Source organism: Brassica rapa, chromosome A09 (assembly GCF_000309985.2).
Source record: "Brassica rapa cultivar Chiifu-401-42 chromosome A09, CAAS_Brap_v3.01, whole genome shotgun sequence".
Classification (NCBI taxonomy): domain Eukaryota; kingdom Viridiplantae; phylum Streptophyta; class Magnoliopsida; order Brassicales; family Brassicaceae; genus Brassica; species Brassica rapa.
This window is the reverse complement of record NC_024803.2, coordinates 18,347,690-18,361,613: the sequence shown is the minus strand read 5'-3', so window position 1 is coordinate 18,361,613 and position 13,924 is coordinate 18,347,690. Positions and strand designations below refer to the sequence as shown.

Genomic DNA, 13,924 nt, shown 5'->3' with positions numbered 1-13,924 from the left:
CGTCTCTATTTTTTCTATGCTCGATTATTTATGAAATTCAGATTAATTTTGAGTTTTTTTTTTCAGTTTGGTACGGTTTAGTGCACTCGGGTAAATGTATTCAAACCTATACATTATCTCTTATATAAAAAGAATTTATTTAATTTCAAAAGTAAACATGCGCTTTCTAAACGCGGATCAAAATCTAGTACACTATTAAAAATTAATATGAACAATTCAGATTAAAATAAGTTCACTCGTTATGGCCAAGGGACGCTCTCAAACAAAATAAAACTAAACGATGGAGAGAAATCGATCCTTTAAGACATAGTTTTTAGGAAATACTAGAATTATTGCAAGGATGGAGAGAAATACTAGCTTTTGCATTATTAAACAAAGACTATTATACTTTTAAAGTTTTAATTGGTTTACGGTTGGCTTAACTCTCCACAAAACCATATAAAATGAAACAGTTTAGATTAGAGATTTAGAGGTCAGGAAGATCACCCAATCGCGCCAATGACTTATCCACAAAGAGGTCAATTTCACGTTGTTTTGCAACTGCATAATCCATATCAGTCAACTTCCACAGCTTCTTAGCTACCGTATCATACACCTCTCGCACAATAAAACCTGTGCCTCTCGGAAGTTGCTTATGAGCTGGAACAAAATTCACCACGCATCTTTCAATCACTGATTCTGCTGGGACCTCATCACGATGGAAACTGTAGAAAAGTTCATGTGTATCATTTACTACCCAGTTTCCACCATCCATTTTCTTTGCATCTTCTTGACGATAAAACCATTGTCCCAGAATCATCATCCTTCCATCTTGTTTTTTGGTAATATCCTACCCAAGAAAACAAGTGAAATGGATGATACAACAAGATTTAAGAGGCCATAGGTGATTTATTAAACATTTCAACTAATTTTTTTTTTTTTACAAATTTGCAAGCGTAAATTATTTTTCTTTTTGGCATGTCTATGTAATTTACTTCAAAATTTTAGGGTGCCTAAGATCAGTGTTTCATTTGGGTTTGTCCAAGACCAGCGCTGAGCATATACAAAAATTCAGTACCTTGATAATGGCAACATAAGGCTCAAGACTATTGTCTTCTGGATGCAACAGCACCGAATCCTCCTGTGCAATAAAGGAATGTCAGAGAGAGGCTAGAAACAAAGCATTCAGGTGCAAAGGGAAAGCATGATGTATCTCACCAGCTCGTATCTGTTGCCGCCGTATTCGAACTGCCAGTAATGGGTTCCTCTACCCGTAACTTTAACCGGCTCACCAACCGGTTTCGCGTCATCGGGCTCTAATTCCTCCGGCGGCGTTTCTTCGTCATCTTTCTTTCTCTTCCTCTCTGTCTCCTCCTCTTCCCCATCAGACTCTTCGTTCAGGCTCACCTTCTCACGCTTCATCATTTTTCCCTCCATTGTTTCCTCAGGTCTCCTTGAGTTCTGTCCCTGAGACCTCGTCTTCGCTAGGGAGTCCTCTTCGTCGTCACTCGAGGACACCTGAGCAAACCTCCCACAAGACACCATCTTTCTTCCTCCTCCCTGCGTGAATAAGAGAACAGAGACAATTAATAAGATATATATTGTTGTTTTGTCAATATGATAGAACATAGTATGTATCTTCACACACCTTCTTAACTTTTGGGTTTTACAAAGAGGTTAGATACATGCATATATATACTAACTTACAGTTTTATAAGCCTAGATTTATTTTATTGCTTGATTATCTTTGAGGATTTTTATGATCATTTTGAGATATCTTTCTAATAAAATAAGATGGTCAAATTTATTAGTTAGGAAGTTTTATTAAAATGGTCAACATTCTCATTTAGGATATCTTACTAATTTAATAAAATATTTTTTTTCAAATTAATAAATAAAATAAAAGGTAATCAGTACACTACGATGTTTATAAATAAAGGTTATTATTTTAGTTGCATTTTATTTATTAAAATATAAGCCGTGACTTTTTTCATGTTTGATTTTTAATTTGGACCATCTTTTAATTTTTTTATTAAATATATTTTATTAATACTAACAATATATGTAATCTTTGAACTAATTTAATCATAATATCTTTTGATATAATTTCATTTTAAATATAAATATATTTATTAAAAAAATATAACAAATCTGTTCAAAACGATTTTAACAAGATCTTAATTTTTATAAATTATATTTAAATATTTTCACTAATTTTGAAATTAGTTTTGAAATATATTATACATTAATTTATTCAGTTATCATTTACAAAATGAAAAATAAAAATTATATCCTATTTTTATTTATAATGTAATCATAATAAATCATACTAAAATAAAAATATTATATTGAGCTAAATATGATAAAATTTTATTAAATTGATAAATTTATATATTTTATTTTCATAAATATAAAATATTTGTGTTCAAAAATAAAAATATAATACATTAGTACGACAGGTTAACATTAGCAAATTATATAATACGTATAAAATTAACATATATTTCACTAAAACCAATTCCTCCAAATAAGAATGAATTGCATGAAAAGCAGTTAATAACTTGAAAATTTGCAAAAATGGAAGAACAATAATAAGTGGAGAGAGATAAGGGTAAAATGACGTTGTTATCCTTGCTCTTTGCAATCAGAGATCTTAAATTATTTTAGACGGCTAACAAATATGTTTCTAGTCTATAAATTAGTTTAACCGACTAATAAACATATGTTTTTTATTCATCTTCCTCTGTGACTTTGCATGGTTATATTCCAATTTATCCAGATATTTTACATATTAAATGATTATTATGTTAGTGACTGGCTAACTAAAAATAAATATCCGGATACTATTATTTTTAGTTGGGTTTTTTTACCAGTAGTCGACTATCAGTATATACTCAAACTCTAAAAGTTAAGTAATGTATATCAATTATCCGAATATCAGAATTGTTAGTTGCAATTTCGATCAATAGTCGGTTAAAGGTATAATAACTTTCATTAAGAGCCATAAGAACCTTAGAAGCAATCATAGCATATTTTAAGATTTTAGGAGAAGATTGATGAAAAATCTGCTTATTTGAAAGTTTTGGGGCCGAAATCGAAGAGTCACAAAGATCAGGCACCAAACGTGCAAAATCGCAAAGGGTAGAAAAGCTCAGATCTAACAAAACCCGAAAGCTTGCTGGAATCAATCGGTTTGTGAATACCAGAAATTCTCGATCTGGCGTTCTCATCCTTAAACTTCAATTCTTCAGTCTTGTATGCTGCAAATCGATAGAGTTGAGGTGACTAATGCGCTCGATTCACCTCTCTTGACTCCGTCTGCAAACTCTCGAGCATGACGACACAGAGCCAAAGGTGCTACGTGTTGGTGATCCGACTCCGGTTCTGGCGACTCCATGAAACTCATGGTACGAGATGACAATGACGCAGCGACAAAGATGTTCAGAAGTCCCGCGGTGGCGCAGTCAAGAAAGAGCGGAAACTTTACCAAACAAAACAAATTAAGAACATTAAAATAAATTTAAGAAAAAACAATTAGATACATGTTACATATATAGTTATCCGGCTGTAGTTATTGTAGGGGTAATTCGACCATTATTAAAAAAAAACAGCTCAGCTCAAAAGGTGTTTTTTCTATTTTGCAAATTATACACTTATATTTGTATAGGGAAGCTAATTTCTCAAAATTAAATCTTTGAAGCTACTTTAATCTTGATATCTTTTCATCTTAAATATAAATATATTTATTTAAAAAAATATAACAAATCTGTTCAAAAAGATTTTAACAAGATCTTAATTTTTATAAATTATATTTAAATATTTTCACCAATTTTGAAATTAGTTTTGAAATATATTATACATTAATTTATTCAGTTATCTATTACAAAATGAAAAATAAATATTATATCCTATTTTTATTTATAATGTAATCATAATAAATCATACTAAAATAAAAATATTTTATTGAGCTAAATATGATAAAATTGTATTAAATTGATAAATTTATATATTTTATTTTCATAAGTATAAAATATTTGCGTTCAAAAATAAAAATATAATACATTACTACGACGGGTTAACATTAGCAAATTATAAAATACATATAAAATTAACAGATATTTCACTAAAACCAATTTCTCAAAACTAAACTTTGAAACTACTTTAGTCACGATATCTTTTCATTTTAAATATAAAAATATATGTATATATTATATTATATTTTTAAAATTTCTAATATTCTGTTGAAAAATACTTTTAACAATATGTTAACTTTATAAAAAATTATGTAAATATTTTCACTGATTTCGTAATTAGCAATTAACTATTATTATGCATCAATATATATTAATTTATTTTTTATAAAATGAAAAATTAAAATTATATCCTATTTTATCTACTCTATAATCATAATCATCATGTTAAAACACAATTATTATATTAAATTAAATATGATAAAAGTATATTAAATTTATAAATTATATTTCATAAATGTAAATTTATAAGCCTAGATTTATTTTATTGCTTAATTATCTTTAAGGAATTTTATGATGAATCTATTTTATTACTTTAGTATCTTAGTCTCATTTTGACAAGTTTATGTGAAAGTTAAAATTAAAATTAATTTAGTTACGTTTTTTTTAACAAAAGTTACGCTGAAGTTTATTTGATTTCCAAATTTTGCAAATTAAATTTGTTTGTAATTTCTTAGTTATTAATTTTTGAAAAAGTATTATTTATTTAAATGTTTGTTTAGAAAAAGTATTTTCAGTTATATTATAAATTTACAGAATGATCTAGCTAAAATGTAGTTCGATACAAAACAATATTGTAAGATTTTATAGCATAATTAAAAAAAAATTAATATTATTAATTTGATTTAATTTTATATTAGTTAAAAACATATTTTATTGGTTCAAAAATAAAATTATTTCCAAAACAATTGGTGAACTTTATCATTTTGGGATATCTATTTAAGAAATAAGAATGGTCAAATAATTATTTAGGAAACTTTATTTTGAAAACTAAGTTGGTCAAATTATTTAATAAAAATGGTCAACTTTCTCATCTAGGATATCTCATTTTGGGATATCTAATTTTTATTTTGTACCTTTTTCAGATAAAAATCGTTAAGGTGATTCATCAATTATTTAGATTAGGTTTTTTGTCTGCACCTGCGGACATAATAATTTTACAAATATTTATAATATATTGCACCTATATTCAAAAATAAATTTTTAAAACAAATTCTATATATATACAAAGTTTTTTCAGAAAAACCTAAATACTTGTTTATGTCAAATTACAATTAAAAACACTCATGCCTTTAATATATTAAATATCATATTCTATACATATCACAAAGTTTTTCAGTATAATAAAATTATCTTTTATCATATAAAATAAATTAAAAACTCTTACGTATAACTAAAATTATATACAATATATATAAAGATTAATCATTATTTTTAATTTTTAAATACATTTATGATGTAAAATAGTTTTTGGATAACACAATATAAAATTTTATATAATGATAATTATAAATGAATAAATTATTATTTTTATTCATATTTTATTATATATTAACAAATCTAATTATTTATTAAGGTTAATAATGATTTTATTAGACAATATAAATTATTTTTAGATAATCATAATTTTCAAATAATTTAAATTTGTTTTTTTATTTTAAATTAATGGTATATTAACAAATCATCTTATTCATTTAGGGTCTTAAAGACTTTAGCCGCTCTAACTTTCAACATGAGAGATCCATTGCAAAAATCACTTCGCAAATAATAGTATAGATAGATTTTAATAGATTTATACACAAATAAACTATTTAAAAGTTAGGAAACAAACATATTTCCAAATGAGATATTACAATAGACAGTGCCGGTATAACATTTTTGGATGGCTTAAGCAAAATTTTAATATATTTTTAATATTTTAATCTAGTATCATATATATTTATAATATAATATTAAAATTTCTTACACTAGTTCAGTTCGAAAAAATAACTTAATTAAGTCAACCGTACAATAACACGGCTAATCAAAATTATAAACTATGTTGTCTGCGTCATGTATATTAGTCAATATTGGGACTACCAACATTCATGTTTAGTAAAGTTTCTAGCTAATTGTGGAAGTCTTCTGCGTTAGTTTTTGTAAATTTGTTAAGTAATTTTAAGAGATGTTTATTTAATTTTCAAAAGTGTTAAGTAACTTCAAGAATATCAAGTATCATGGTTTAATGTGTCTTCTCAGATCATAAGATATACTTTTTACTTATGTATCTAATGAAAGTGTTCTAGCTTTGAACTTAATGTTTTTATCTTTTGTGAATTTGACTAAGTTTTCTTGAGAATTCTTCTCCTTTAGTTGTAATAAATTTGATTAATTTTTTTGTGTTTTTGTGTTTTGTTATTGAAGTTGTATCAACAACTTCAATTATGTCAAGTAATTTTTGCAAGATAATATTGTGGAAAATGAACATATTTACCAAACTTTTTCATTAATATCTCTTCAAATTTACAAAAAAAGTCACAACTAAAGGAGTACATATGCAAATCACAAAAAAGACCACAAACAAAACTATTAAGATCTTTCCTCTACAAAGACAAGCTTAGACTCCGCTTGATATGGAAGACGACCTCGTCAGAAGTCGTCTGGAAGACTTCTTTGAAGTCGTCTGGAAGACTTCTTTGAAGTCGTCTGGAAGACTTCTTTGAAGTCGACTGGAAGACTTCTTTGAAGTCGTCTGGAAGACTTCTTTGAAGTCGTCTGGAAAACTTCTTCTAGCGCATTATATTTTATAAGACTTCCGAGAAGACTTCCCATAGGTCTTCAAAAGTCTGATCCAGATCTGAAAAACATGTATATCAAACCCAAATCTGAAAAACCTGCATATTATATCAAAAAACGTTCAAATGACTTAAAAACAGAAAAAATAAGTGAAAAATTAGATAGAAATACTTTTATAGAACACACAAAGTACATATCCAAGTGGAAGATAAGAACCATCTGATTAAAAATCTGCAACAAAAAGATAGATTAGTGAAAGAGATTAGAGTGGGTTTGGAGAGTTTTAGTTTGGGAAAAGTGTATGAACTTTATGCAACAGGAGCTTACCAAATGAAAGAAAATCAGACATAAAAACTTAACAAAACGCTAAGATCTATTATGAAAGGGATACATGGGAGAAGACTCCGTCAGAAGACTTCTTAGAAGTCGTCTGGAAGACTTTTTGGAAGTCGTATGTAAGTCTTCTAGCCCAGAAGTCTTCCAAATCCGAAAAATCTGCATATCAAAATCCAGATCTGAAAAACATACATCTCCAAAAACGTTCAAATGACTTAAAACAGAGATTAGATATATCTACCTTTATAAAACACACAAAAAAAACATATCTAAAATTAATAAATCTACCTTTAAATGAGTGGAAGATGAGAAGCATGTGATGAAAAACCTGCAAAACAAGATAAACTAGTGAGAAAGACATGAGACAAAAACAATAAATTGATATAAAGTTTGATATTTATAAGTTCAAAGAGAGAGGTTAGAGAGTTTTATAATGAGGAACATACCATTTTTGTTGCAGCCATTTGAGAGGAGGAGAAAGAATGTGTAAATTTTTCTTTATATATGGAGACAAAAATTCCAATAAGGTTAAATATTTTCGATCATAAGACTTACTAGACGACTTACTTGTAAGTCGCCAAGAAGACTTCAATATTTTTAGCAGGAAACTAAAATATTTTTAGCGGGTTAGCAGACTTTCAGAGAAATCTTCTAATCGCCAGACGACTTACATGTTAGTCTTCTAGACTCTAAACATAACCCCTAAACTAAATTAACTAACTAAACACTTCATAAAATCAAATTAAACTTAAAAAGAATTTACTATACATAGAAATAATCACATGTAGGAACAAAATTAATTTTTCAAAAAAACATTTAAGTTTTCCAAAATCTAAACCTAAGAATACATACAATTCATCAACATATGTTGCCAAACCCTAGACCAAAGAATATCATGATTCACTACTTTCACTCATCTATGTTGAAAACAATTCAATTTTATTATATCTTAATTTATATCACTTAAAACTGTTTATAATTACATAATTTTTATTTTTCGCTTATCAAAATATGTTTTACAAAATTTATAAATTATTTTTAAGATCAACTATACCAGACGACTTTTGTGGAAGTCGTTCAGAAGACTTAATATAATCTCAGAAGACTTAACGGGCTATATTCGTAAAAATGAGTTCTGTTTTTTTTTGTTTGGTCACAAGAGGCTGGATGTAATTTCACAAAGTTTTTGGGTTACTTTTGCATTTGTTTCAAGTTTGGATATACTTTTGCAATCAAAATCAAGTTTTGAGTCATATTTGGTAAATCTCCATTTTCTATTTTTGCAAATTATATAGTTATATTTGTATAAGGAAGCTAATTTCTCAAAATTAAACCTTTGTAACTACTTTAATCATGATATCTTTTCATTTTAAATATAAATATAAATATATATATGTATATATTATATTATATTTTTAAAATTCTAATAATCTGTTGAAAAAATACTTTAACAATATGTTAATTTTAAAAACATTTATGTAAATATTTTCACTAATTTTGTAATTAGCAATTAACTATTATTATGCATCAATATATATTAAGTTATTGTTTATAAAATGAAAAATTAAAGTTATATCCCATTTTATCTACTCTATAATCATAATCATCATGTTAAACACTCAATTATTATATTAAATTAAATATGATAAAAGTATATTAAATTGATAAACTTATAAATTTTATTTCATAGATATAAACTATTTGTGTTAAAAATATATTATGATGACAGGCCTGCTTAAAAATTAGCAAACTATATCTAAAATTAATATATCTTAGACTTTTTTATATAAAATAATATATATTTAAAATACTGGTAAAAGGCAATCCTGCTTTGAAGGGAAAGTCGGGGTTTAGCAAAAATTAAATACAAAATAACTTTCAAATATGTTTTCTGATGAATATATTTATTTGTTTAATAACTAAATGCAAATTAACTAAATGCAAATACAATAAATAAATAAATAAATAAATATATATATATAATAAGAAGTGACAAATACATGTGACGGTTTTAAACAATAGATTAATTATAACATGTAAATTATAAAATTATTGTATTTGAAATAGTTATATAAATATTTAAGTATATGATTAACGTTAAAAATATATACTACCAATGATCTAAACAAATATCTGTGCATTAACCGGAATGAAAGTAGCTAGAGCTTGTCCATCGATATCTCATCTTCTCTTTGCAGATGACAGTCTCTTCTTTTGTAAGGCACAAAGGGAGGAGTCCCAAACCATTCACATGATTTTGAAGTAGTATTAAGCTGTATCAGGTCAACTAATAAATTTTCAAAAAAATTCAATTCAATTTAGACACAAAATTGAGGAATCCAGCCGACAGGAGTTGCGTGATATCTTACGAACACAAACGTTAGAAGGAATGGGATCTTACCTGGGACAACCTGAGAATCTCGGAGGTTTCAAGATTCAAGTTTTTGGGTTTATACAAGATTGCTTAAATAATAAGGTTAATGGTTGGACTTTTAACTTTTTACTAAAGGCGGAAAGGAAGTGATCATTAAATCAGTAGTTACGGCCTTACCAAATCATGTGATGTCCTGCTATCGTTTACCAAAAGTAACCGCAAAGAAACTGACGAGTGCGGTAGCACAATTCTGGTGGAGCCCAGGGGGAAGCACAAAAGTGATGCACTGAAAATCATGGGACAAATTATGTATAAATAAGGATGAAGGAGGTTTAGGTTTTAAAGATTTCACTGATTTTAACACGAAGATGCTTGGTAAGCAGTTATGGTTTCTAATAGAGAAACCAAATATCTTATTTGCTCGAGTTTTTAAAGGACGGTACTACAGGAATGCCTCACCCCTGGAACCGATTAGATCATATTCTCCGTCATATGGCTGGCAGAGTATTGTAGCTAGATCTCTGGTTAGCAAATGACTAATTAAAAGGGTGGGATAATGATCATCTATATCCGTATGGAACGATTCATGGCTCCCAACCACTCGCCCGAGACCAGCAAACAAAAATCAACATAACATTTACTTAGACCTTACAGTTGACTCTCTCATTAACTCAACTTCACGAAGTTGGAACTCATAGGCACTTCGGGTTTTGGTGGATCCCCATGATGTAAAAATCATAGAAAGTATACCACTGAGTAGGACTCATATGAGAGATAGGGATGGGTGGCATTTCACAAGAAATAGAAAATACACGGTTAAATCAAGATACGAAGTAGAACGAGTTTACACAGATAAGGAAACAACACCAATAATGTTGGGACATACAGTTGATATTGAAAGCGTTATGACGGAAAGTTTGGTGCCCACCAAAAATAAAGTATTTTTTATGGCAATTGATGTCAAGGTGTATATAAGCTAAGAAAAATCTGCAAGCAAGAGGGCTACAATGGGATATATGTTGTACCAGATGCGGAGCCTTCCAAGAATCAATAAACCATGTGTTTTTTGAATGCCCTCCAAGCATGTCAGGTCTGGGCTCTCTCATAGATACCATCAAACCCATCTATTTTTTCCACAGAAGCTCTCTTCACAAATATGGATCATTTATTCTGGAGAGTTTTTCCACAAATGGAGGATCATCAATTTGCATGGATTTTATGGTACATTTGGAAAGGAAGGAACAACAAAGTTTTCAGTAATCTGCACATTGATTCCATGGATACGCTCAAATTTGCGAAAACAGAATCAACACTTTGGACTGAAGCACAAGTTTTAACCACACAGAGGGCAGCACAACATATTTAAGCTATGAACTTACCATCAATTCCAGGGCGATGGTATTTTACAAATGGTTCTTGAAAATATAATGAGGTTTCTTTTAGGATAAGAGTGGTATACTACTTTAGAAGGTTTTGCTGATTTGATGGGAGTAAGAAATGTCAGGGCTAGTCTTTTCCCTCTTCATTCGGAGGTGGAGGCGCTAATTTGGGCAATTGAGTGTATGAGGAATTTGCGGTAGTTTCGGGTCACGTTTGCAACAGATTATTCTTAAAAAGTTTTCTCAGCTCTGAGATCATTCATCTATCGAGAATGCAGAATTTGAATGTGGATAGTCTAGCACGCAGTGTCTGAAAACAACATTCTTTCATCGTTCACACGGATGGGGAGCTACCTGTGTGGTTTAGAGAATCAGTATGAATCTGTTTTTAAGTTAATGACAAAAAAATCTGCATATAAAAGTAAAAACAAATAGTCGCGCGGTTGTGTGGGTCAAGATCTAGTAAGGATTAAACAAATCATGTTCGTTGCTTTCAAGTTTGCTTTCCTTTAACCATATAAAGTTCGTTCTTTTTTCTTTGTTCCTTTTAAGTTTTTTAAATTAAAATGCATAGGGAGAAAATAAAAATAAAAGGACATTATGGTCTGAATACTATCTAATACATCATATTCTAACCATAGTCTTTTTATAGTTATCTGATTCTTATGATTATCTGATGAATTATAATTTTTGTAACTAGATTTTGACCCGCGCTTCGAAAGCGCGGGTTTACTTTTATAAAAAATTTATATGGATTAGTATTTTGGGATTGTATATTATTATGTTACAAAGTATATATTACATCGAAGAAGGTAATTTGTTTAAGATTATATAATTTTAGTTTATTTGAGATTTTGTATCTACATTCTTATGTAACTTTCTCTTAGATCTGAGAGTTTTTTTCGGATCCAAAAAATACAACCGAACCAATCCAAAAATATACGTTTATCTTGGGTCTCGATACATGGTAAAATACCTATTGAGTATTTTTTTAGACATGCCGACCCGAGACCCGATTCGATACCCAAAGTATACTAAATATTTTGTTTATATTAGGTATATATGGATATTTCGGATATATGTTTTTGGTATTAGAGATATTTTTTTAACTTTCAGGATCGAGTTTTCGGTTATAGTTTCGAGTTTCAAGGAAAATTTTAAAAAAATTAAAATATATTTCACATATTCATATAACTTTGGTATTTGAATAATTTCGGATATATGTTTGGGATTTTGGGTATTTGTTTGGATTTTGAGTGTTTTCTTGGTTTTCGGATACTTCGGATTTTTAGTTCCTAAATATCGGCACCGAACCGGACCCGATACGTATCCAATTACATGTATTTTACAGGTATTTAAATTATCCGAAATTATCCCAACACGAAAGAAACTGATCCGAACCCAAACTAAAAAAATTTAAATATCTAATTTGGTTCAAATGTTTAAGACTCAAAAATTGAGAACCGAAAAGAACAGATTTGTACCTAACCCAAAAACCCAAATGCTCAAACTTATTCTCTCTCAGTATACTTTGTATGCTTTTTTTATAACAATTACATTTGTTGAATTGATGAGGCTTAAGATTTATTTGGTAGATTTTAGCTAATTTAATACTATAAATTTGTAGGGGTTTTAATATTTTTAAACTTATCTTAACGAATTTTTTTATTATTATTAATACTTTTTATTAAAATTAATGCAAAATCTATAATTTTTTTAAGAGATATTTTCTAAAGTGTTTTTTTATCAAATTGGATTTTTTAAATATTTGGACATATGTTTGACAATTTTGAATTGCATTGAAAATGCTAATATTTTCAGGGTTTAAAAGTTTAGAATTTGTTGATATGTAGTTGGCGTATATTATTAATAATAGAATACAAATAAACATGAGTAAGAGGTCTTCGTAACGTAAATATTGCAAAAGAAGTTAAATCAAGGATTAAAATGTTCATAACAAAATAAATAAATGGTTGTCGATTTTTCAAACATAAAAAAAAATCTATCAAGGTGTAAGTAATTAGTAGGAATTTTTTTTTTGAAATGTAATTAGTAGGAGATATTATTATGATTATGGGAGAATAATATTGCTTTAATTGTTGTTGTCGTATTCAATGTTTATGTATTACTATGGCTAATAACAATAATTTTGAACAATTTCAGAAAATAAAGGGAGGACCATTAATGAATAGGTGCAACAACATTTTGTTAGTAGATTTTTTAGGATTTCTTCCCTTTTAATAGTATTGATATAACATGTTAAAACAATTCAATACATTTGTAGGTCATATATAACAACGGTAATACAACAACTATTGTTAAAAGATAAATGTTTATGTATCGTTTAGATATAAAAACCCAAAAATTATTCGTTTAACTGATAATATATTTGTTAACGGAATGATAATTATTATTTATCTTTTCTTCACCACAACTTATGGACGTGGTGAATATTTTCATCTCATACATTTTGTCGGTTTAAGGATAGAGGGGGAAGCATTTAATGACCACTATTTTGTAACTGATTTTGTAGAAACTGACAAATTATTTATCAACTAACAACATCTATTTTATAACAAATTTGTAGCGGCTACCAAAATTTGAATCAGCTATGGACAACTATTTCATTACATCTTACTAATTATCATTTGCAGTAACCTATTTTGTAACATATAATCAAATATGTATTTAAAGAGGCGATTCACGACCAAAAACATCACAATGGAGAATCTGCAATGCCTTACCCATGGTTAAATTCAACAATGTCACATATCAACTCTACATGCCCAGGATTAATACGCCACAAATGAGACGTGGACAATAGAATGGATACGGTAATGGCTAGACATGTGTACTTGATCTTAATGTCCATGTCCTTCACTTTCCTCTTCTTCACCATTTCAATAACCAAGTCAACGATACAGAACTTCAGTGACAAGACAAGAACTTCATTCATCTACAAATCCTTTGATATTTCAAGACAAGAACCCTCTAAAAAGCAAGAACACTGAGAAACAAAATATAATTTGTGTATAGTTGCAAATTACTCT

General features: G+C 28.3%; 1 protein-coding gene across 1 annotated transcript; it reads right to left on the bottom strand.

The window, feature by feature from the left end:
* Nucleotides 1-466: 466 nt before the first annotated feature.
* On the bottom strand, nucleotides 467-13,830 carry LOC103833857. The gene is made up of 4 exons (XM_033278370.1): nucleotides 13,708-13,830; nucleotides 1,198-1,539; nucleotides 1,058-1,120; nucleotides 467-829 (listed from the first exon to the last, which is right to left on the bottom strand). Exons 1-4 carry the CDS (start codon nucleotides 13,828-13,830, stop codon nucleotides 467-469), a joined length of 891 nt encoding a protein of 296 aa, XP_033134261.1.
* Between the last annotated feature and the right edge of the window lie 94 nt (nucleotides 13,831-13,924).

What these genes read in the sequence shown, in the direction of transcription:
- LOC103833857 (XM_033278370.1), bottom strand. Translation starts at nt 13,830, where the DNA reads ATGAATGAAGTTCTTGTCTTGTCACTGAAGTTCTGTATCGTTGACTTG. An exon ending in ACACATGTCTAGCCATTACC is followed by an intron (nt 1,540 to 13,707) that starts GTATCCATTCTA and finishes TTATTCACGCAG; the next exon opens with GGAGGAGGAAGAAAGATGGT. An exon ending in CTTATGTTGCCATTATCAAG is followed by an intron (nt 830 to 1,057) that starts GTACTGAATTTT and finishes TTTCTTGGGTAG; the next exon opens with GATATTACCAAAAAACAAGA.